At 39.8% G+C, this 24994-nt stretch overlaps 2 protein-coding genes across 4 annotated transcripts; both read right to left on the reverse strand.

Annotated features, from left to right (window-relative positions):
- Window positions 1-6329: 6329 nt before the first annotated feature.
- Window positions 6330-15457, reverse strand: LOC101799613 (leukocyte elastase inhibitor). 2 transcript variants are annotated; one of them, XM_072034990.1, is made up of 7 exons: window positions 15297-15457; window positions 13935-14110; window positions 11609-11746; window positions 10611-10728; window positions 9724-9866; window positions 8778-8945; window positions 6330-8031 (listed from the first exon to the last, which is right to left on the reverse strand). In XM_072034990.1, exons 2-7 carry the CDS (start codon window positions 14100-14102, stop codon window positions 7630-7632), a joined length of 1137 nt encoding a protein of 378 aa, XP_071891091.1. In that variant the 5' UTR covers window positions 14103-14110; window positions 15297-15457; the 3' UTR covers window positions 6330-7629. The 2 variants fall into 2 exon arrangements, with proteins under 2 accessions (XP_071891091.1, XP_021130371.1); XM_021274696.3 differs by lacking the exon at window positions 15297-15457 and adding an exon at window positions 14447-14884.
- Window positions 15458-15772: 315 nt separating this feature from the next.
- Window positions 15773-24912, reverse strand: LOC106018098 (serpin B6). Of its 2 annotated transcripts, none has more exons than XM_027451689.3 (8): window positions 24775-24912; window positions 23234-23343; window positions 22627-22804; window positions 21528-21665; window positions 20258-20375; window positions 19873-20015; window positions 17992-18159; window positions 15773-17077 (listed from the first exon to the last, which is right to left on the reverse strand). In XM_027451689.3, exons 3-8 carry the CDS (start codon window positions 22792-22794, stop codon window positions 16673-16675), a joined length of 1140 nt encoding a protein of 379 aa, XP_027307490.3. In that variant the 5' UTR covers window positions 22795-22804; window positions 23234-23343; window positions 24775-24912; the 3' UTR covers window positions 15773-16672. The 2 variants fall into 2 exon arrangements, with proteins under 2 accessions (XP_027307490.3, XP_038029936.2); XM_038174008.2 differs by having other exon boundaries at window positions 24731-24789.
- Between the last annotated feature and the right edge of the window lie 82 nt (window positions 24913-24994).

The following is a 24994-nucleotide window of genomic DNA, read 5'->3' on the forward strand; positions in this document are numbered from 1 at the left end:
GCCTTGATGAAAGTTTTTCAGTACACAACCCAAAAAATCTTTGCTAACAGTTCATGAAAAAAATTATTACTGTCTTTCCTTGACCAAATGTTACTTGTATTGAAATTGATTTTATTCTGAGGTTCCCAGCCTGGTGGTAGCCATATTAAGTTGTACTCCACAAACAAAGCATAGAACTTAAGTTAAGGATTACAGTAATATAAATGTTTCTGAAATTAAACTGATCAAATGGATGTTTACTGTTAGAGGATTTGAGTCAGATTCTTTATGTGCTTCTGTGTGTTCTTTCTCAGATAAGTACCTGTATTCATCACAATGGGATGGTTTAGTAGGGTAGAAAATACTTCTGTGAATTTGTCTCTGCCCTTTCAAGATATTTAGATAAATGGGAACAAAGACAAAAACATGGAGAATATGTAAATTCTCTAGAAACTGCAGGATTTTTTGTTTGTTTGTTTAGGTGAGACTTATGAAGGTAATGAAATATTCTTTACCAATAGATGTATGATGTGATGTATGGGGATGGAGATGTGGTAGGGATTGACTTTCACGTAATATTATAGACAAGTTATGCACTAATAGAAATTTCAGAAGATGATTCTGTTAAATGCTGACAAAGGATCAATCCTCATTTCTGATATGATAAAGAAAATACAGTAAGTGTAAACTGTGAGCTGTTCAGGTGTCTATCAGGGACTTTGCATTTTATCTGTTGGAAAACAATGCAGGTGAGTGAAATCATAATATGGCTACATTTGTTAATGGATAATTATAGTGTCTGTCCCATTATAAAGAGTAACAATCTTTGGGAAAAAAAAAGATTAAAACTTTCAGGGTAATATTATAATGATAAAATGTATGGGACCAGATGTAGTACTTGAAGGGGAGAAATTTTTCATACTTTGAAAAATCTTTCCATGAGCATTCTTGATATATGTGATAGCCAGAAAATAATTAGCTCTCAACTTCAATGTGAAGTGACTGACCAGGTGCATACACATACTAATGCGGGATGTAAGGCTTGCCATATCTGTGAGGATTTAGATATTAACATTTACGTTGTTACATGCATATGAGAAGTGTCATGGTGTAGAACATTATATATTGGTTCGTTAAACATCCATTAGTAGATTTTTATTTCTTTGAGATCAGTTTAACTCAATATTTACTTGAATATGAATGATGAAGACAGTTACAAAAACACAGTTGTGTTTTTCTTTGCTAGGCTAGTATTTGGAAGACATTGAGTGTTGCTATTTGGGTCAAATACTAGAGGGTATTCCTGGTGCATGCTTCTGGAGTATGCTGGGCAGGGGATTTAGGGATGAAGAATACCAGCAAAGGGTGAATACAGGTTTAGAATTACAAGGAAGACATTTCAGACTTATTCCTAGTAATGTTAGGTTTTGTGTATTGCAAGAAGTTGAAACTACCAAAGTAATTCAGCTTTAAATTAGATTTTGGCCAGAGGTTTTGGTCAACAACCTCCCTGTCTGGTCTGAACAGTGGGTTACAGAACTGTCAGTAGGCTGACAGGAGGCCTGACAAATCTTTGCAGGCCTCAGATGAGGCCTGGAGGTGAATAATACTGATAGTATGCGAAAGCTTTGAGCAAAATTCTTCCTAAAGACAAGGAAGTCTTCTGACAAGCTTAATTTACGTGAATTTGAGTGGTGGTTTTTCTTTTTTAACCCATTGCTTGCTTGTTTTTGTGGCTTGGTTTAGGACTTGTTGCTTGAAGTAGTGTATCCATGAGTGTGCAAGTGGCAGAGGCCAGGGAAGAATAGCAATAGCTCACCCATTATATGAGGAGGATGCACACTGATATTTTTACTTATGACAGAGTGTACTGTGTGTGCTGGGCAGGATGAGTTGAACCCATCTCTTTCCTCTCCTCCTCTCTTTCCTTGGTTGTCTCCTCCTAGGCCCCTGTTTCAGAACAGGGTTAGTCAGGGTATAGTTTACAGTGCTGGAGTAGGTCTAAGCAGCATTGTGTTCACCTTCAGGGGGCAGCACAGCTTGGCAAAATGACCAGAGGTGCTTTTTCATTATTTCCGCAATGGGTTTTTCTGTCAGTGCTGCAGGAAAGGAGCTCCTCAGGACAGCTCCAGCAGACATTGACGTCTAGTGGCCTACTAAAATGCTGGCACCAACAATTTAGTTTCAAAGCTGCCATGCCTCATAGCTTCTTTTTCAGCAAAATATTATATTTTCCCTTCTTCCCTGTGGTAATTAGTGTGATCCTACACTGTAAAGCAAGTTGCTTTTCTTTGGACTCTCCCTCCCCATGATGCATATCTCTTACAGCCATTCCCTCTAAATAGGGTCACCTCCACTGTTTGAAGAACTCTGTCCTCTGTTAAGAAGTCTTGCAGGATGAGATGTATTCATAAACACCTCACACCGTTTTCTCTCTCTCTTAAATGAACCGAAGGCAAAATGTCCATTTTCTCTCAGGATGATCTATAAAGTGTTTAATTAGGATTGATACTGCTGTCAACAAGCAGAGGCCAGACTCCTACTGAGATTAACTTCAAACTTTCTCCTTATGTTTTAGAATTTAAAAATAAATAAATAAAAAATGAAGTATATTTCTTCATTTTGTGGCATTTGAGTCCCTGAGGCTTAACTTTTGAAGCTCACTCAGGGGCAAGAGTAGTCTTCTTAGAAAACACATGCTGATAGACTGGTGTATTTCTTTACCTTCACAGTGTAGAACTCTAAGGAAATATCAATTTCCCAAAAAATATTGATGATGAGTTTTGTGATCCTGAGGTGAAAGTTGCTTCCACTGTGAGGAACTCTATCGAAATATTTTATTTATATTATAACCTAATATTTTAGGTTGGATATTAGGAAGAACTTCTTTACTGAAAGGGTTGTTAGGTATTGGAACGGGCTGCCCAGGAAAGTGGTGGAGTCACCATCCCTGGAGATCTTTAAAAGATGTTTAGATGTAGAGCTTAGGGATATGGTTTAGTGGAGGACTGGTTAGTGTTAGGTCAGAGGTTGGATTTGGTGATCTTGAAGGTCTCTTCCGACCTAGACAATTCTGTGATTCTGTGAAAATCTGATACCAAGATCTCCTTTTTTCTTTATATCAGTTGTTCCACAAAGAGCTGGTGCAGACCACAAGAAAGGTGCTGTAGACCGAGTTTGGGAATTCAGTACATTAGAGAAATAACTTGTACCAGTACAACTTTTAAAATAGTCAAATTCCCCAATAGTAATATATCAATGTCAGATACAAATAGCAAGACCAGATACAGTGTCTAAATATGTCCTGAATTAGTTACATCGTAGTTTGTTTGTTTGTTTGTTTTTAAACAATGTAGTGAATATTACTTCCATTATTTAACTACTTCAACTCTCATGGATGAAAAAGTGGATTAGTAGTTAGTAAGGAGTTGTCCTTGATTTTACGCTAAATATTAATATAAAATTATTTACTCCTACTTATTTTTTTGTATTATTTTCCATGCACAAAGATTTTAAATCCTCAGTTAACCCTGGGCTGCATTCTTTCCCTTCTCTGATTTTTCTCTCATGTTGAAAGAAAGGTTCTTGGCCAAAGAGACTGTCTGCCACTTTCCATAACATGGCTTAAAAAGAAGTAATTACACAAACTGGTTTTTTAACCTGAAAATGCATCATTTTCTGGTTAACGTGAGGAATTTGAGAAGAGGTTGCCTACAGAACTGCCAATAGCCACTGCACATGTTCAGTGTGTTTCCAGACAGACAGTGCTGCAGGACTTTGGCTGTATTTGCTGTTTTCTGTTATTAAGTAGTGAGGGATTGTATAGGTCCCTGAATGAATATGGATAGGAATGTGTATTTAGTTTGTGCCACAAGATGGCATGACAAAGCTAGACAGGTTTGCTAAGAAATAAGAAAAGAAAACAACTAAAAACCAATTTCTGATTTCAATTGCACCTTTTTATCTCTGTAGTCTCAAATGGATTGCAGTTGTTGTATTTCTGTCTAGCCAAGCCACATTGAAAAAAAAAAGCAAGCCAAATATCTGAGGATTTGATCAGGTTTATGTGCTTTACCAGCTTTTTGGTCATGTATAAGTATGTAAAAGATTTAATAATGAAAATCTTACTAAACATGCTCTGTATAAATTTATCTCTAAGGTAAGGGGACTTAAAACCGAGATGTAACTCTCTACTTTATCCAGGATACGATATTTACTTTATAGGAAGAGCAACTTAGATTCTATGAATCAGATAGCAGCCCAATGGTAGAGGGGTTTTGTTTTATCTTTTTTAATTACTAAGATCAAAGGGCTATCATAAAGAGTCTATGTGAGCAGTAATACAAGTCAGTCTTACCCATCACATCGCAGTGAACATATATTGCTCTGAATTTTGGATTGGTATAAAGCACACTGCTTAGGGAGAGAGCAAAATGGAGGGTGCAGTTTACCTTTTGTAATTCTCTTTTCCATTGGAGAAGAAACTTGTATGTTGTCTTCTTAAATTAGTAGCCCCTTGCAAATTGGTTTTGAACAGGGAAGTTCTTTCCTATGTATTTATCAATCCCCTCCTAGGAAATTCATCTGCTGTCAGTCTGATTTTTTCCTCTTGAATATTACATTTCCTTGGGTTAATATAAAGAAACTTCATATGGAAGTTGTTCTTTTATATTATGCATGCAGAGTTATGATTGCTACTGAAAAACTATAATTAGGTTCCTGGTTTTTGTGTGGAGACTTATGATATGGCATTTATCTTTTACGTTTTATCTCTGTTTTATCTTTAGCTCATTAAAGTTACAATTTATTCTTTAGCCTTCAGTTAAAGCATACTGAAAGTTACCAGGCTTTGAATGCAGTGAGGCCTGAGTTCATTCAGTAGTTCTAAAGCTAAAGTGCATTGCGTGAGCTAGTTGTAGCAGCATTTTTCAATTTATTTTTTGGCCATGTGAATATAATTGATATTCCACTTTTCCCCATTACAGTCAGTCCTTGTCACTTGTTCTGAGGAGCACAGGAAAAAAATAAGTATGTAAAAACACCCACCACTCTGTTATTGTGGGGCATGAAATACAGGAGGGAATTACCTGCTCATAGGTTTGCTGGCTCTTTGAAAAAAAAAATAGTCACGTGAAGAAAACAATACTGACATTTATTGAAATTCTTATTGCTGTGATTTGATTTTCTGTAGCCTGCCTGTAGAAAGACAAATTTGTCTCTGTATAATACTTCAGCTACTGAATCCTGAAACCAAAGTAATAAATTAAGGTCTCTACATCAAACCTTGCGTGATAGTACAAAGTGGTGTAACTTTGTCTACTTTAATCTCCTGGCACACTCACAGCCCTAAAAGCCTTCAGAGGTCATGTGCTGACTGAGTTGAGTGGGTTTAAACATATTAAGATAAGGATGTAATATAAGTGAGTTTATGATCCTTACTTGATCAAAAATCTGTCTATGGCAGTAGAATCTTTATTTGCCTGGCGGTTACAACCAAAGGCCCAGAAACCTAGAACTAATGCAACACCAGTTTCAAATCTTTACATGGGTTTTGAGCTGGTGTTTTTACCTACTTACAAGAGTTTTTTTACAGGTTTGGTGCAGAGTGGCTTGAAAACTGTGTGGAGGAAAAGGATCTGGGGGTGTTGATTGATGCTCACCTGAACATGAGCCAGCAGTGTGCCCAGGTGGCCAAGAAGGCCAATGGCATCCTGGCTTGCATCAGGAATCAGGAACAGGGATTGAGCCCTGTGCTCAGCTCTGGTGAGGCTGCACCTTGAGTGTTGTGTTCAGCTTTGGGTCCCTCACTACAAGAAGGACATGGAGGCCCTGGAGCATGTCCAGAGAAGGGCTACAAAGCTGGTGAAGGGCCTGGAACTCAAGTCCTGTGAGGAGCGGCTGAGGGAGCTGGGGGTGCTTGGTCTGGAGAAGAGGAGGCTCAGGGGAGACCTTATTGCTCTCTACAACTACCTGAAAGGAAGCTGTGGGGAGCTGGGGGTTAACCTCTTCTCACAGGTAATGAGTGACAGGACTAGAGGGAATGGCCATGTTTACCAATGTGCTCATGTCATTTCACATAAACTGTTATTCTCTTCCTGTTCCTTGTGCTAGCAGATGGTCATTACAATCACAGGGGAAGCTAATGCTTCAGTTATTAATCTATTTTCCAGAGACAAGGTTGTTTTTTCAATATTTCCACCTACTCTGAACAGGCCAGGAACTTCATATAGCTGATCATGCCTACTGGGCCAGCAATCTTCTTTGGAGCTAACCTTCCAGCCACATAGATGGTTACTTTTGTACACTGAAATAATAAGTTGTGTACAAAAATTTCCATTTTGAACACACACTTACATGTATAAAGTCTTTATTGGTTACTTAAAGACAAAATTATTATGCAGTATGCAATTATATAAGTGATTGTGTGTGCCCCACTTAGAGCTGAGGTTGTACAGGTAAACATTAGAAACGATACCCAAAAACGATAGAAACGATACACGATAAACGATTAGAAACAATACACGATAAACGATTAGAAACGATACACAAAACAGGTAAATGATATCCAGAAATAAACATAATGTTAACAGTGTAATTACAGTGGTTACCCAGCAAAAGGCTGTTGCACAGTATAAAGAATTAATTAATAAAGAGGTAGTGGAATTGAGAGCTCAATAGCTGTTGAATCCTTGTACATAAAGAATACATGAAGTAACATCAGGTATTTGCTGCAGATTATTGGTAGTCGTCCTCTGGAAAGCTGAGGAAGAGTTTTTTCTTTTGGAGATCACACAGGTTCTGGAGAGAAGCTATACTGTACTGAAAGCTTGCAGGAAGGTACCCATTACCTCCAAGTATCTAAAGCTTCCTAGCCCTGACAGGTATTCACACATCTTTCAATAACAAATATGGCACCAAACCATGTATTTGAAAAATTGCCTTTATGTCACCTGAAGCTATTACTTGTTTCTCCTCCTCCTCCTCATTTAAAAGCTGTATTATAAGTTTTCTGGGTAATGTTTGGAACGGGTTGCTTTTGTTTAAATAGCTTAATCCTTTCTCTATTAATAGATGTCTCCAAACAAATGTTATCTGACCTTCTACTCCGTGACAGAACTGGGTAAACTCAGCTGTTCATGAGCATGCCTTTTGGTGCCTAGAAGTATTTTATTAATGCATCTCTGAAAAGCAAGACTTCAGGCAAGACATAGCTTTTCGTGTACATGTGCATAAGGAATGACTGGACCAGTCAACAATGAAGTCAGGGGTTTGTCAGCCTTAAGAGCAAACACAGAGAAACCCATGGAAAGAGAGAGACAGGGTGAATGGGTGTCTTAAAAGTCACAAGTTTCTTCTAATATTATTTCTATTTCTCATCCGATTTCAAAAGATTTCTTCTGCCTACGGTTAAGTTTGTCTCATTTATTTCCTAGTGACTAATGATGTTCTGAATCTCCAGAAGAAGAAAAAAGAAAAAAAAATTACGATTCAGGTTCTCTGGGATTGTTTTCACAGCAAATGCAGAACCTCTATGACAGTTACTAAAACCAAGACAGGAGCCTCAACTTTCTGTGTCAAAATCCAGCTCATTCATGAGCAAAGTATCTGTCAATTGCTGCAGGCATGACTCTGCAAATGATAGGTTATCTTTCATGGAGAAGCATATTTGCCAAAGAAAAGTATGCTTTGAGTTGGGTTGTGACGAATAAAGAAAAGGAAAGGATGGTCAGCATTGAAATCCTCTTCCATAACCATGCAGAGCATAGCAATGCCAGCAGTGGCAGCTGCAGCTTCTGTGCCTTCCTCATTCACTTCTACAAAAGCCTTGTGGACGATTTTAGAGAGGAAAAGGTCACGTGCCCCTGACATTCCTGACAAGTCAGCCTTGGCACTCTCAAATACATCCAACAAACCCATAGCTTCTAAATCTGATTTAAGGTCATAGCTTTCTTCTAGCTTAAATTTTGGCAAGTGCACGTGAACATCAGTTGAATATAGATGCTCTGGACGTGTCCATTCTTGGAGCTTCTCTAAGGTGAGCTCCTTTTCCAGCTAGAATTAAGAACACAGAAATCATTACCTGTCACCAGGGAAGAAATGTGTCACTTTCATTTAAAGCATTTAAGGGCTTTATATAGTACTATACAACTACAAAATAACTACATAAAAATGACCATACCCTCATTTTTGATAGCTCCACATAGATCAAATGAATGCTAATAAAATTAAGTGGAGTCAGTGCGGGTTTTAGTTGATAACGTAAAACAAATATTTGCTTCTTGCTGCTATGCAGAGAAAGGAAAAACATGCACTAATGGCAACCAAAACCATTCTTCCTGTTTAATCTAGCTGAGTGGAATTACATAGCTAAAATCAGTAACAAAACTAATCATCAGAGGGATTGAAGATGCTGATATGTGACTGGTTATTTAACGGAAAACAGCTTAACTATCATAAGGCTAAGAAAATAAAGACTTTCAAAGGTAGCAAAAGGAGGGTTCTGTCAGAACAAAACAAAACAAAAAAAAAAAGCAAAGGAAGTTAATTTTGTTTTCATAATCTCCCTTGTGGTTCTGTTCAGCAAGCTAAAGGACACAGGAACACAAGCTACAAAACCAGACCACAATTTCTCTCCCTGATTCAGTGTGTGCGTGTGTTCCGTATTGCCGTGTTAGCAGAGCATCATCTAAAAAAAAAAATGCTTGATATATTTGGGGCTCTAAGGACTCATTAAGGCTTTAATTCTGAATGGCTGAACTTATCCATTAAATAACTTTGGCTTAGCTTAGGTGGGTCACCTTTTGCAGTCCAGTGGAATCATCTTCAAAATCATCAGGTAACAGGATGATCATACTCAGTTCTCTTCCCTCATAAGGCAGCTCCAAAACACGGATCTTCATGTCAGAGATGTACCCAAAACGAAATTTCTTTTTCTGATACATCATTTTCACTGTTTTTCTTTCATTCTGGATTGTTAAAAGGTACAGAAAATGTTAAAATACGATTTTAAAGATCTGATAGGATACAGACAAGAATTCCATGCTTGCAAAAAACCCTCCCTCCTCCACCATATCAGGTAATTATAAAACAACCTTCATCAGACTCCTGGCTGCATGTTTAATAACATATTTTTTTTCTAAAGACATAATGATTTTTTTTTTGTTTTTCTTCGGCTTTTATGCCACAGTCATTGCAGAAACTGGAAAAAAAAAAAAAAAGATTTCTTCAAGTTGCTGTACCTTTACATTGCTCTAGCAGCAAAAATGACTGGGGAGAGTGTTAAAAGTCAAAAAAGATCAACCCCATTCAACATAAATCAGCTGATAGTATCTTGTAGATATAGCATCTATAGCATCTTGTAGAGCTGTTAACATAAGCAGAACATAGAACAAGAAAATGGGGCTCAAACAATATGTGCAATGACTTTAATGCTGTTTACCTGGCATCACAAAGAGGTACAGTCCAGAGCAGCCTGTGGACAGAATGCCAGGCACAGTCAGGGTCCTAGCCTACACATAAGAATCACTTCTAATTTTATTCCAATAAGTGATAGAACAAAAAGCTTGCTGAATACAGAAAAATGCTAAAATCCATAAAGAACCTCTTTCAGGCAAACTGAAAACAATCACTATTTGCATTCTTTTATTACTTTACTTGTAAGTAAATCTTGTAAATCTTCAATTTGAGACCTATATTTTTGGACCGTGTCATTATATATGTGTTGCTAAAATGCATCTGTTTTACCTTATTCAATCGAAATGGCATCTCAACAGTGTTGGCTTCTTCGAATTTCTCTGCCCAATTTCCTTTGAAATAAATAGCATTCACCAGAACAAGCTTGGTCATGCCATCAACTGAGCCTTCAGACAGCAGATTAGGGATTTTACCTTCAGAGGGGACAACAAAAGGAAAGTCACAATAAAACCTCGTAATACATTGATTGCGTACAAATCATCCGTAAAATTACTGATGCTATAGAAATGCTACAAATATAAAACTCTAGCCCATTCCCATGATAAAAATGTTTTATTTCAGCACCTGTTGCTTTACTGCACACCATACTTGTTACTAGTACACACTACTACAACTACAACTTTTGATATACCATAACTTGAAGAAAATGTAATATTTTAGCTTAAACCGTCACATATGACTCAGTATATCTCTCATGATTTGATTCTAGCTACATAGATGAAAAGGACCCGAGGCAACCCAAGCCACAGAGAGCTCCAGCACATTGCTTCAGAGCCAAATTCCTCTGCTGTACCTGCAGTCAAATCTGCAAGGACTAGAAAATACCCAGATTTAGCCTTATTGGATTTAGAACTATGTAAAATATGGACTAGGGTGTCATTTTAGTCAAATTTAGACAAATTTACCAATTCATTATTACAAATTTATGTTTATACAACTATCCAGCACCTGCCTGAACACAAAAAATGGAAATGACTTTGGATTTACGTAACTGTTGAAGTGTCTTGCTTAGGTATTCTCTGGTTCTGTCAATGAATCAACTGAATACCCTGGGGCAAAATTAATTTACTCCATAGGTGGCAGGAAACAAAGCCTACTCCTGCTCCTAAAGTATGGAAAAAAAAATGTTTGTTACTTTATTAATGAAAGTAATTTACCTTCGGTTTTCTCCTCTACCCACTGGTTAATTTCCTTCCGGGCTTCATCACATGCCTGAAGAAAATCAACTGTAGCCAGATCAGCTCCATATAATTTCTGAACATTAGTCAGGAAATCCTAGATTTTGGAATGATAAGGACAGCTTTTATTTCATGTAGATAAGAAAACATCTCTTTATGATATAGACAACATGCAAATTGAACATTATCACCTGCTCTGAGGTGGGGCTCTGACAGTGCACTGTCTGGGTTTTTTTATTTGTTTGTTTTTTATTGCCATTTCCGATTGAAACACCACTGAGTAAGCCTCATGGAACATCTGCCACGTATACATCTGTAGTGCTTACTACAGGTGTTCCAGTATTCATCTGTCATTCTCTTGAAACAGGCTCAAGCATGACTGGGGTGGAAAAAAAAAAATCCAGAAAGGGATAAATATAGCAATACCTGGCTATACACAAAGAGGCGTGTTGTTTAGACACACAGGGAATCCCAGTTAAATGTTTTCAAAAATATTTTAAGTAATGTGGTTCTCCTGAACAATGAAAATCCTAAAAAGCTGATAGCAAAAGACATAGGAGAGGGATGTTGTTATAATTACTGTAAACAACCTAGACTTTTTGCCTTGAGCCTAAAATGCAGCAGAAGTGAACAAGCAAACAAAAGGCTTGGCTGCATAATGTCTTGTAGGTGCATCCTTCAGATTGTGCAGATGCCAACAGATATGGAAATGCATACAGATGTATGCAACACTTTCGTTGACTGCCCAGTAACTTTTAGAAATATGCCAAGAAATATTTTTACCTCAAATTCTCAACTGGCTACATTTTCAGTGAAGACAGCAATGCCTACGTTGCACTGCTTACTAAAGCAGAAAGTCACAGGTTTTACATTTGGACTTACTCTAGTGGTGTTTTTGCCATGGGGCATTCCGAAAACACAGGAAAGCAATTGATGACTGAGTTTCCACCACACAGTTATGAACTGCATAAACATACCGGCAAAAAGCTGTAGGACTTCTCTCCAAAAAGCCGATTGGCAATCCGTAGGAGATAGAAAGCATCCCTTCTGTTTATATCTGCGGTCAGAGTCCGAAATCCAGAGTGAATGTCTTCAACTTCATCAAAATGAAGTGTCTGAAATAAAAGACACCAACTGCTGCTAATACTGTCTCTAAACAATATGCAAAGTATCTGTACAGTCTGCCTGGTTTGTTGAATTGAAGAAAGAAAGCAAAAGAAGCTTGAAGCTGCTTAAGAGATTTCTGTAGACTCCAAAGAATGAATGAAACTATTGCCTTGGGGCTATGTTGGCTGTGTCAGTCATTTGTGTTAAGCTACTGCTTTATATTTAGCCCTGGATGAAGCTGTTGACTGTAATCCAGAGTCCTTCTCAAGCGATGTCTGCATATTTCCCCTCCCTGGGCCACTGGGTGATAGGTCTTATTCCCAGGTGGGAAACTGAAAAGAAAAATGATGCCACAAAGACACTTTAGGTTTCTTGCCTCTGTCTTTGGCCACAGGGAGCTTGGGGTTTTTGGTTTTCAAAAGGTATAACGAAAACTAGGACAGGGCTCATATGAGGTCTGGAGGAAGATGAGGTCCGGAGAAAACTTATATCAATTATTTTTGATGGTTTCATGAAAATATAAGTACTTTCAAAAAATAACTATCATCTTAAAATTAAATGCAGTTATACTTTATATTATATATATAAACATATACACACACACATGCATATATGTGTGTGTACACACGTCCTGACACACCATGCACAAGTATATACCATATTATACACCAGTACCTCCTTTCCCAGGGAGAGGCTGGCTTGCCAAATCTTACAACAGGATCACAAGAGCTACCAGACCTCACTGACAGCAAAGACAAGACCAAAGCAGGGACATCTCACCCGCACTTAAATCAAGTATTTCTCAGTAGGGAAGACTGCTGTGGAACAGCCACTGAATCCAAAGCAAAGCCCTTATTTTACCTCCTTGGGTTTTGGGTCAGGCCTTGCTGCCCGCATGAATTCAAGCTGCGTTGCACATACAGACAGATCAGGAAGACCAGCACAAAGACAAATCACAATAGGATTATGACCACAGAGGCAAATTTCTATACGCTTGTAAACCGCCCTTCGTGCTTATCAGTCACTGTCTCCTTAATTAGCTGTGTTTTGATAAATAAAGCATTATGCTATGGGAACATGCATTACTGAAGGTTAGTGTGCCGAAACACACACAAGGTGGTTCTTTTGCGTTATTTCTGATCTCAGTAGATTTATCCTGGGTGGGGCTGACAGTTGAATCATAAGAAATATATGTTCAAAGTCTGTTTGTACAAGTAGTGATTCAATTTTACTGTCTTATTCAGTAAGCACAGCACTGGTTAATAGTATAAAACAGTTCTTCCTAAAGTTCAGAATACAAAGGTGAAATTAATCATAAGCAAACACGTTACGAGGACTGCAGCGGCAATTCTCATACGCCCATTTGCACTAGCAGACATTTGCCTAACAAAGAGAGAAACAGCAGCAACCGAATCCCTTTTGTGCAGGAGACCCAGGGGAAGTTGGTACACTCCTACCTACACCAGCTTTTGTAATTTGCACTCAGAGTTGTGAAACCACCGGCTCTGGAAGACTAACTTAAAATGCAGAAGCTACTTGCCCCAGCTTTCACGGGGCAGGCTGTCTGACGTGGAAGGGCTGGTGAGCTGGGTCTGCAGCAAAACCCAAGGTGAACATGCCAGACCACTGTCTTTTGAGCTCTCCTACCTAACCTAAGGTTACGGTACAAGTAGGCACACGGCCTCAGCTCCTCACAGATATCTGGGTGCCTAGCTGCTACTACGATATTGATGTTTAGGTAGCAGTGTCATGCATTGTCATAGTTGTCATGCTTGAAATATAAAACTATATTATTATGTCTTACTTACAAAATACACTTGGTATTAGTAAGCATGCTGTTAGTAGCCATGTATTACAAAGCAGTAGTTCTTTATGGAAATGTCTCATGAAAACTAGTAAGGACTTGCTGCTGGGAACTCCACTCGATTTAAATGATGACTGATAAATTAGTGCAATTAGTTTACTACCTCAACAATTAACTTAAGTGAAATTAAGTAAGAGAAAGGGGTGATGGCAAAGATGGAAAGACAGCGCTGGAGAAGGACAGGCAGATAGCAGAAAGAGACCCAACGAGTGTGACAAAAATTTTGCCCCACGCTCATAAAAATAACGCCCTCCTTTAATTTTTCCTGCCTTTAAAACTTAATGACTTTTAATGTTAATAAAATATAAAACAAGAGAGAAAACGTTGCTAACCTTCAGCACCTGTGCCTCTGTATTACCTTTGGCCCCTAAAAGGACCATAGCCAGAGCTGCAGAAACACTGACGGGTGAGAAGAAAACATTCCCTGTTGGGTTGTTCTCATTAACCCTCCTGAAGAGATCGAGTGCAAATCTGCTGTTTGCGTTACTCAGGCTCTCCATGGCTATAGCTGAAAAATAAAGCATTTGTTAAGGGCTCCAGGAAGCACTCCTGAAGGACCTAACGCGACTCGGTGAGTCACAAAGGCTGGATTCATCTGGGTGCATCTGGGTGCAGAACCAGCAAGAAGTTCACTCTCAATTCACCTTAATAAAAAGAATAAATGAAATCTGTCACGTTGAAAAAGCATTTTTTTCTCCCCTATGTGCATTTGTATACCCCACCCTTCCTCCGCACCCCAACTCTAAGGACACTATTTAACAACGTGAGAAGAGCTGCATGCCTCGGTAGCACAAATTACGCTGCAAAAAGGTGCCAAGCCCACCAGAGGCATACTCACGCTTACCTCCCGGGATGTGTACAGCACCGCTGCTTTCACCTGCTGGCTCTGCCGAGGCCAAGCTCGCACCGGGGCACAGAGGCACCTGAGCAGCCCCACGGGTGCAGGCAGGGAGCCCGGGACTGCTGTGAGCTGCTGAGAGCAGGAGCAACCCACAGAAGAGGTGCAGCTCCAGGGCGGGCACTGCGCGGCCGGAGCCGTGACTCGTTTTAGCTACATCCCCACCAGGAGCCCTTGGGAAGCGGGGTGAAAGGTGTGAGGGCTGGGTCAGGTGTGAAAACGTGTTGAAAGGCAGGCGGTGGTACCGGTTAGTACAGTAAAACCTTTCTGCTGGAGCAGGAAGACTTCTCCTTCTCTTTGCTTGCAGGGGGATTTTAGATTTGGTGGTTTCTAGCTTCTCTCTTCTATCAGGTTTCACTTCGCCGTGAGCATGTTGTGCTCCTTCCCCCCCACATCCAGGGCAGCAGCACTACCGCCCAGACCCTGCTACGTGGAAAAGCTCGAGCTGAAATCTGGGGATTTCTAGCCCAGGTTTTCTGTACAAATTCTAAAACAAAAACAAAACAAAACAAAAAAACCTGCTTCAGCTACCAGACAATCATGATTTTTTTATTATTATTATTATTTTTTTTTTTTTTTAAAGAAAAAGCCTAGATAAAAGGCAGACGGAAAAGCGTACTTTTACTTTCACTTAACAGCACCGCACAGCGACCGTGCTTCAGCGGCGCCGAGTGTCTGCAGCCCACCAGCAGCACCCTACAGGGCGAAGCAAAAATTCCTCTTTTACTTCCGTTCCTGCAGAAAACACCCTGGGGTGGGGGCTGCCCCGTCCCCCTCCTGCTGCCTGCCCACCTACCTGCACCAAGCTGCGCAGAAGGCAGGCTGTGGTCCAGCAGCCTCAGGGCGGAGAGAGAGCAAAGGCCAGGGCTGCGAGCGGCGATGTGCAGCCCACGCCTGCTGGTGGCTGCAGCTTCCCCGAGACACCAAATGATGGTTTCGTCCTCAGCACCTCACCCACCCTGACAAGCAAGCACCCTTTAGATGCACTCCAAGGTACAGGCAGCACTGGCATCCTGGCCAGAAATGACTGCTTGGCTTCGGAGCCCCTGCCTTAAAAGCTCTTTATAATGAATCCCAAGGCTGACCCAAAACTTGGCAGTAATCCTAGTCAGCACCTAGGGTCTGCAGCATTTGGCAAAGCCCATGGTAAGGAATGAATTCCTAATGTTAGGTGAAAGCTGATTGCTCTCCATCAAGCAGTATTTGTTTTCTTCCTACTACAGGTGAAAAGAATTGCATAACTTATGGTCACAAAAGAAAGGAACTCCCACAGCACTCACAAATTCATTTATTATTTCAGGAATAGCAAAACAAATCACTGTTAGTAAAGTCACTTCAGTTTTTGTCTTTGGCATTCAGTTAAAGTAAGAGGTTTAACAAACCATGAAGAGGAAAAATATATAGATAGAAAAAAATAAAACTTTAGTATTTAAATACCACAGAGGAACCATATGCTTTTTTATTACATTCTTTGTTAAAGGACTGATAAACTAGGTGATAGCTAATATACTCATATAATATCACATAGTAGTAAGGCAACAATCCTTATCCCATGAAAACTTGCAAGGTCACTTGTTACAGAGACATACTTTTATTCCCACTCTTGTATAAGAGATATCCAGTTATCATCCAAAAAACAAATCTAGTCAGGACGCTTAACAACATATAAAAGGTTGCCAAAGCCTCCTTTCATCTCCCTTCACCTTTATGAAAGTGTTAAACGTTCTGGAAGAACGATAAAAGACAAAAAATACTGGGGATGGGAAAAAAAACACAACAGGGAACACAGCATGAGATGTCTTCCAATCTGTCAGAAACAAAATCTACTTCTTCCTTTTCTATGAGATGTCACTATCTGATCACTGTCTGGTGGCCACAAAAAGGAAAGTGTGATGGGAACTGTAAGCACAGATTCAAGCGTTCACTAAGCATATTTCTTGTCAGTAAGAAGTTACAAAACTCTCTGCTCAGGTGCACCGGATAGCAAACCTGTTTTAAAAAGCAGCTGCTGTGTATGTCTAAGTGTCTCTGGTACTCTATCGAAGCCCAAATCAATGACCAGAGAAGTGGATTCAGGCACAGTTGAAAGAGGCAGTTAGTGCAAAAGAGTAATCCTATCCTAAAGGAACAAAGTTACTGTGTTAATGGCAGCACTTCTGTCGAGACATCTTTTTAGGGAGAGCAGTATCTGCCACAAAACAGAATGCTGGAAGTTTTGTTGTGCCGGATGAAGAAGAGGAATGGATGATCAGCAGTGAAATCGGGAACGATCATAGCACAGCGCATTAACATCACTCCTGCTGTGGCAGCTGCTGCTTCAGTGCCTTCTTCATTGACTTCCACAAAGGACTTGTGAACCACTTCAGAAAGCACTAGCTCGTTACCAGCTGAGATGGCTGAGAAGTTTGCCTTCTTTACATCAAACGCATCAGGCATTCCCATGTTGCTCAAAAGAGGTTTGAGAGTGTAGTTTTCTTCCAATTTAAATCTGGGTAAAGACACTCTCACCTCTGTTATATCCATCATTTCTGGATTAATCCACTCTGTCAGCTTCTCAGATGTAAGTTCTCTTTCCAGCTAAAAAACAAAAAACAAACAAGTTACATAATTAAAATAAGAAGAATCACAATTTTATGCAGGCATAAGTGATGATTACTCTATCTGTTTATATAGTGCATAACATGCATCTTTTTCTGGAGCTTACAGGGTCTTAAGCCAAAATACAAGCTTTATTACCTACTAGAGACTATGGCTTCAGCTGAGATCAATCCTGTATGCTCTCTGTGGTAGATACATTACTATGAGATAGTATCTCAAAGTTTACTTTTATAAAACACATTAGACTGTAAAAAACATTTTTACATATGAGAAGTAAAAGCACAGAAGAACTGATGACAAGGTCCCAAAGAAACCAAACCCAGTTCTTCCTTTTAACCAAAAGATCCTATTTCAGGATCTTCCAGCTGACAGGCTGGTGAAAAAGCCTGCTTACAACAAACACACTTTGTAGTCAGTGTTAGAAAAACTTATTAATTGCTTGGCCAGAGCAAGAGGCAACCAAAACTTGTATCTCTACAACAGAAGAGACCACAGGCTTCCCTGTGAGCATGCTTCTAAGTAGAGGGCCCGTGACAATGTGCCAGCTGTTCAGTAAGAAAGACCCATGGGACAAGCTATAGGAAGTCCATACTGGAAGTCATAATTGCTCCCCCAAATCTCTCACCTGCTGCTCCCCCTACTAGGGCTTCACCATAACCACAGCTAACTCCTGCTCCTGATGAGGGCTATATCTTCTTCCAGAGCCTCTGACTTCGGGGGCAGATGAAAAGAATACATGCCACTTTGGGGGCAGGGAGATATGGGATGTATTTCAGCCAGTCCTGAGCACCAGCGGTATCATAGCTTTGAGACTGAACTGCAGGTTCACATGCAGTACCAAGCTCGCTTCCCTGGCCAGATACAAACTGTCTGGATTTAGCTCAACAGCTTACCTTTTCCAAGCCAGTAGATTCATCCTGGATTGCATCAGGGAGCAGGATGATCATGCTGAGTTCATTGCCAACATATGGGAGCTCAAGGACTTTGGTCTCCAGGTCTCCAATATAGGTCATTGGAAATTTATCTTTTTTGAACATCATCTGCACAGGTTTGGTCTCATTCTGAAAAAAAGACATCAACAGTTACTACTGAGCTAGTACGCTGGTCTTAAAATACAAAGCAGGTAACCAGTTACTTAAAGCTTTTTAGAATTTGACTGTACAGAAACCTGAGCACAGTGCAGTGTACAGCCTTGTCACTCTTCCATAAAGAGAAAGATAAAAATTAAATCTCAGAAATCCTTAATTTCTAATGGGGAAATATATGTGAAATTTGCTTTAAGGCAAAGAAGCAAGAATACGTATTTGTTCACTAAGCAGAGCTGGCAAGAAGCAGGACCTAGGTTCCTTGCTTTAAATTAATAAAAAAATAACTTCCATTTAGGTATTTTCATTTCACTCCATGTGGCTCTAGGCACTATAACAAAACAACTGAAATATCTTAATATGCTACTAAAATGCTAAGGCACTTAGAACATCGTTTTGAATTCTTAAAAGTCACAGGGGTAGTAAGAAGGTGTAAGATTTTTCTGTTTTATTTTTCACCATCTCCTTCCATTTACACATGGACCATCAGCTACTTTTGCTTACATTTTCCTCCCTTTTAGTTAAATTTAATCACTTTTCCCCTTACCTTCACAAGATAACCATGCAAGGTGTTGCCTTTTTTTTTAAAAAAAAAAATTAAAAAAAAAGGAAAGTCCATTGAAACAATGCCCTTAGATTATGCCAGAAGTGATTTTGCAACAGCAATCAATGACGCATGAAAAGGATGAATAAGCAAAGAAAAAGCCACACAGCATGCCAAAAATGATCCAGCAAGTCATAAGAAGTGCAAAAGTCAAAGATTTACTATCACAGAGAAGACTACTGGGATGTTAAAGTAACTCTAATCCTGGACAGACTGTAAAATAACTAGCTTAAAGCTTCAGGTTAGCACCTGGGATTTCCAACTGCTCATTTGAGCCTACTCATTGACTTCTGCAGACCATCAGCAGCTAGTCATTATCAGGATGAAATTATAAATTTAAGCCATTTGTTTGTAACAAGGGAAGAGGTTTGCAGTTGTTTGCATATCTAAAAGTGAGTTCCTTGTCTGAGACAAGGCAGCATTACTCAATCTCACAGTTACTTGGAAAAGTTGTATCTTGATCTCAAAGACTCCAGTCTTCAAAAACAAGCAAATAAAACTGTTTGCAAAGAAAAAGGTAATCTAAGAGCTAGGTTGGGCCTCACCCTCAGATACATCACTGGATCTGTCTTTGCAGGAGGGAGAGGAAAGAGCCCTAAGCAAATATATAAGCTTGGGCTTTGTTTCATCTCTGGGGGGAAACTGATGGCAAGCCTTCCTTCCAAACAGGAACCAAGTCAGTCTGGTGGTTTCTAAAATGCCACAGTATGTAGATTGGGAGAGTAATATAATGCCCTATATGAGAAGTGGAGCAGTTTCAAGCATTTTTGGATACATTTCATCACTGTGAGAGTAACGGTTTGAAATCAAGCATGAGGGCTTTAATCTCACACAGTGCTTGTTTTAAGCAGGTGAGTTCTTACAGAATTCACATTACCAGTTCATTTTCATCCTGGAGAAATACTTGCGTGACACTAAAAATCCTAGTAATTACACAAAACTTAACAGAAACTAGGCAAAGAACTTTCATATCAAGGGGACAGGCAGTAAGAAGCTCCATGCAGCCAGGTAACACCGCCTGAATGATTTTTTTTCCTTCTAAGTCAGATGTATCATTGTATTGTCAGCATGTCAGTACATCATACCTTGTTAATTTTAAATAGCCTCTCGTTTGTATTCTCTTTGTCAAACCTTTTTTCCCAGTTGCCTTTGAAATAGATGGCATTCACCAACACAAGTCTGGTCATTGAATCAATAATTCCCTCTGCCAGCAGGTTTTTAATTTTACCTTTAGGATACATTGAAAGAAAACACAATTATATACACGTCAATGTTAAAAATTATCACATAATATCCAATGTGTATTAATTACTGGCTAATTAAAGGAATTACGTACCAATCAGAGAGAGTTCAATAATTGTGATTTAAAAAAAAAAAAAAAAAGCATCACAATATGACATCTTGAACTAGTTGTTTGTGCAAGCCCTGACTGCTGCTAAATGCAGCAGGGAGCTCTGCAAAAACACTCACCTTCAGTCTTTTCTTCTACCCAGCCATTTATTTGCTTTCTGGAATCCTCTGAAGCATTCTTGAAGTCAGTCTGTTCTAGTCCAGCATGGTAGAATTTCTGACTTGATTCTACAAATGACTGCCAGAAACATTCAAACCAGCTTTTCACCAACATATTTATACTGACATTCAGTAACAGATTATTTTTAAATACACAGAAAAAAATATTCCCTCTCCTCCCCCAGCTTCACATAAAGCTATTAATGTTTTGTATGACATGTTCCTATTAATTGTTGTATCACCTGTTGGAGCTAGCAATTATTTTCCCATTTGAGTCAAATGACTTCTTTTATATGCTACAAAGTTCTACAGAGTCAACTGAGAAATGATGTGCCTAAAATGTCTGTTCTTTTTGTTTGAGTGAGAAAACACATGTTATAAACTTGTCTCTACATAAACTTCATTGTCAGACTTCCCAGACTAATGAAAACTTTTAGGGTAGAGGGGAAACAGATTTTTCTTAGAGAACAGAAAAATTCTCTCAGAGTTAAGTAGTTAGATCTTTATTCACAGATGCAAAATTCAGAGTACAATCCACATAATTCTAATATGATATAGGAACAAAACTAACATTCTTCATTTAAAAACACCTGTAAATTAGGAAGTACTATAGTGACAACATAACAGCATTTGTTTTTCTGCAGAAGTTCTTAGACATAGAACTTCATCACTCCCAAGAAAAAAAAAACAAAACTAGATGCATACCTTTTTATCATATGTATGCTAGGAAAGCACCTAAAGAACCATACATAACAGTACCTATTATTCTTATTTACATACTCTGATAAGGAAAATATTAAGTCATGTACTCCTTTTAGTATGTTCTCTGGATGACTTACTTATCAGAGAAAAGAAACTCCAAATACTTTCCATGCTGGACAGCAGTAACAATTATTTTTCACCATATTTACATATGATCAAAGGAAAAGAGATTCATAAACCATTTGGCCCATAGCACCCCCAAAAAGAATGGATGATGAAACCCAGAAGATTTAGAGTCTGCTGGATTTTATAGTGCTTTGCACCAGTTATGCATTCAGATCACAGGGTCACCTAAAAGGATCTGCTCCACCTAGTTCAGAACCCAGTCTTCTGCATTAACTTTCAGGTTGGTAGGTCTCAACTTATAAAAACTTGGAAAGTAAAATCCAAAGCCTCTGTCTGACCTCCAAAGGGAATACCCAGCAAGTACATTATACTTCAAAACACCACAAATTTAATGTTTACTTACTGAGAGAAACTCAAATGTCTTCTCTCCATAAAGTCGGTTAGCAGTTCTGAGGATATATTTGGTGTCTGGATCGTTGATTTCAGAGAGAAGTGACTGATACCCATTGTGAGCATCCTCAGCTTTGTTCAGAGAAAGCACCTGTAGAAAGACAAATATCCTCAGTGTGGTCCATGTCTTCTTTGAAACAATTTCTTCACCACAACTGTGTTGTGTGTGTTTTTTTTTTTTTTAATGAGTTTTGGGCTTAAACATTGTGACTTGAAAACAGATTTTTCATCATATCTCCTATTTGGAGTTCATCATTCAAGTCACATATGATGTACCCACTCAAAAGTTGTGCAAGTAATAAATAAGGTTACAGAAAAGAGGGCAGCATTAGGTTCCTTCACTCCATCCGAGCATTAGAAGACCACTGAATGGTTGAGGTTGGAAAGGACCTCTGGAGGCCATCTGGTCCAACCTCCCTGCTTTCTAAGGAATCCACCCAGTCCCCAAAGAAGTCTGAGTCTAAATACATCCTGCCTTTTTCTTAATGCTGCACAAGGTTCTTCTTGGAAAAATGGGTATTTATAACCCCTATCCTAGAAAACCTAGCAAAAACTCTGTTAAAATCCAGAGACCAAAAGAACCCGAAGTTAAAACAAAGCAAAAGTTTTATTTTTTAAAAAAAGTTCCTGGCTACATGTTCGAAACATGCACAGTCTGATAGTCTGATATTAAGCCCAAAAAAAGATAATAGAGAAAAAAAATATTTTATGTAGCTGGAGATTCACCTTTAGCTACAGAAATATAAACCTACAAGAAAAAAAGTCCCAGATACCTCTTAATGACATATTAAGGAAGATCTCTATCTCCAAAAGGAACCCCCCCACACACACAACATAAGAACAGGAACCTCTTAATCTGCCCCCCCAGTACACAAGCACAATAAAACACATGTACTGATTACGCACATACCACAGGATGACCTCTGCTCTCCAAGACCAGAATGATTACAACAATTTAACATAAGTGGAGGTCACAGACTATACTACAGATTTATTGTTCATATGTCCGTATTGTTCATCAAATTCAGTGCACTAAGTTTATAGAGACATACCTTTGCTATTTGGGCTTCAGTGTTACCTTTTGAACCCAGCAAAATCATAGACAAAGCAGAAGAAATACTAAAAGGAGAAAAGAATAGATTCTGTGTGCTGTTTTTCTCACTCAGCTGTCTTAAGAGGTCCAACGCAAAAGTGGTATTTGCTGCACTGAGGCTATCCATGATTCAGAGCCTAGCAGACAAAACACAAAAAGAAAAGAACGGCTCAAATTTATTTGAATACAAACTGATAATCTATTTCTGTGTTTTACGTTTCCCAATATAAATGATTCACAAAATATCTTGGTTAGGGTATAGTATTATGAAAAACTGGTTTGGTGGAATAAACATCTTAAATCCCATACTAGGCACTAGGTGGATTTATTGCTTTTATATTTCAATCCCGGACTTGTAGTAGAAGAAATGATTCCCATTGGCATCATTGGGCTTATTCACTGGCTAAATAATGCTACATACATACTACCTTTGAGATGTGCATTCATGACAGTAATTTGTTTAGCATTTGTTAGAACAAGTCTCCTTTGACTCTGCAACGACAATTATTTGCTTTACAGGATAACCAATGCAAAATGACATTAAAATGGCAGAATTCCAAACTTACCTTCTCCAAGTCTGTGTATCTTCAGTAATACCTTTAGTGTACTTGTTTGTGCAAAAGCTGTATTCTATACCTAACAGCAAGCCTGGCAGAAGTCAGCTGAATGACTTGACCTACAAGATTCAAATGAAATTTATCTGCTCAGCATGACAAATAAGTGCAATTTCCTGCTGCAGTACAAAGAAAAAAAAAAATCAAAGTCCACTGCAGCCTGGCTTTTATTGTCTACAACACGGAAATACGTGCGATAAAACAGACTGGTCATAGAGAACTTGATGGTACCTGCATGCTCCAACATATGCAACTCAATACCTGTCAGACTTTACGTACATCAGCTGCACAGACTGATAACTAACCTGACATTAGATCACACACCTATAGAAAGAGCATTAAATGACAGAAGTCTGGATTAACTACAGTAAGTATCACCACACTTTGAAAGGTATCAACTGATAGTAATTTGCATGTGCGTTTTTATTGTTATTGAGGCAGTGCCTAGTGTTGGTATGTTGCTACAAAATACAAAACCAACACCTAATCCATATTCCTGATTCGTCGAATCAAATAAATAGGACAAAAGGACAAGTTTGTGTACGCGTTCTTTTCCTTCTATAAAAATATCCTTGCTAGCAGCTTTACTACAGACAGCAGTAGGAACTTTCTGGTCTCTCTCTTCTCCCACAAATGAAAAAAAAAAAAAAGGAAAAAAACAACTTTGATTGAAACTATCCTCTGATTCTGCCTGAAACAGAAGTGATGTAACCACATGCGCTTTACAGCGTGCAGGAGGCACTCTGCATTTTCAGTTCACATTGGTTATTCCAGAGACCAGAGGTTTCGCTGTCAGACTGCCAGCAATGAGGTTTTCGGCCTGCAGGCGCCAGAAGTTTGTGCAGGCTTTCCACGACAGGCAAACCTTTACAGACAAAAGGATGCACCTCACACCCTTTGCCTCAAAATCGGTGCTTTTATCCAAACCGCAAAGAACAGCACAACAGCTGAGACACTGGGCATGGAGTGGCATCTTTAGTTATCCACACTCTGCCCACAGCTCAGGAGCTGTAACATAACCCAACAGAGGGCTTTTGGAGACGATGCAGACAGGGTAAAGAACAAGAACATACAAGAGACAAGCACTCATTGTCTATTTCCACCTGCCTGTCACAACCCCCTCACACACCATGCCATTGACAGGCGGCTGGGCACGCAGCACCGTGCCGGCAGCAGCGATTTTGGGGTGACCCCTGACCTCCTGTGCTTTAGGAAAGGCTGCTCTGAGCTGACAGGGCTCCCCGGGGCGCCCGGCCCCAGCAAGCTGCGGCTCTGCCCCGGCCACCGCCCTGTGGCCGCACCCCGGCGACAGCATGGCACGGCCACCGGTACAGAGCCGGCCGCCCAGCCGCAGCTCCCCGGCTGACACAGGCATCCATGAGGGGAAAGGAGCTTCGTGGAGGCGCCAAAAAATCCCCTTTTCCCCTCAAAAAAAACAATCCAACGCACACTGCCCGTAGCAAGCAGTACAGCGCAGCAGCCACCCCACTCACCCAGCCGGCCGGCCACCGGCGTTTCCCCAGCCTCCGCTCCGCCCTTCCCCCGGAAGCCTTGCCCGGCCACGGGCCGCCCATCGCCGGGGAAAGGGGCTGGGGCTCGGCCTCTCCATGGCTGCCTCCACGGCCCCCTTCATGGTCGCTGCTAGGGGCTGTGCTGCTGCGCCTCTTTCCCGCTATGGCCGCGGGCGGGCAGCGGCCATTTTAGCCGCAGCCC

This window comes from Anas platyrhynchos, chromosome 2 (assembly GCF_047663525.1).
Source record: "Anas platyrhynchos isolate ZD024472 breed Pekin duck chromosome 2, IASCAAS_PekinDuck_T2T, whole genome shotgun sequence".
Lineage (NCBI taxonomy): Eukaryota > Metazoa > Chordata > Aves > Anseriformes > Anatidae > Anas > Anas platyrhynchos.

Coding starts and splice junctions, on each gene's coding strand:
- LOC101799613 (XM_072034990.1), bottom strand. CDS start 14,102: ATGGAGAGCCTGAGTAACGCAAACAGCAGATTTGCACTCGATCTCTTC. Junction 10,729..11,608: donor AGTCCTACAGCTTTTTGCCG/GTATGTTTATGC, acceptor TCCAAAATCTAG/GATTTCCTGACTAATGTTCA. Junction 8,032..8,777: donor ATTCCACTGGACTGCAAAAG/GTGACCCACCTA, acceptor TCTTAATTCTAG/CTGGAAAAGGAGCTCACCTT.
- LOC106018098 (XM_027451689.3), bottom strand. CDS start 22,794: ATGGATAGCCTCAGTGCAGCAAATACCACTTTTGCGTTGGACCTCTTA. Junction 21,666..22,626: donor CTGAAGCCCAAATAGCAAAG/GTATGTCTCTAT, acceptor GTCTTTCTACAG/GTGCTTTCTCTGAACAAAGC. Junction 20,016..20,257: donor GGTAGAAGAAAAGACTGAAG/GTGAGTGTTTTT, acceptor TGTATCCTAAAG/GTAAAATTAAAAACCTGCTG.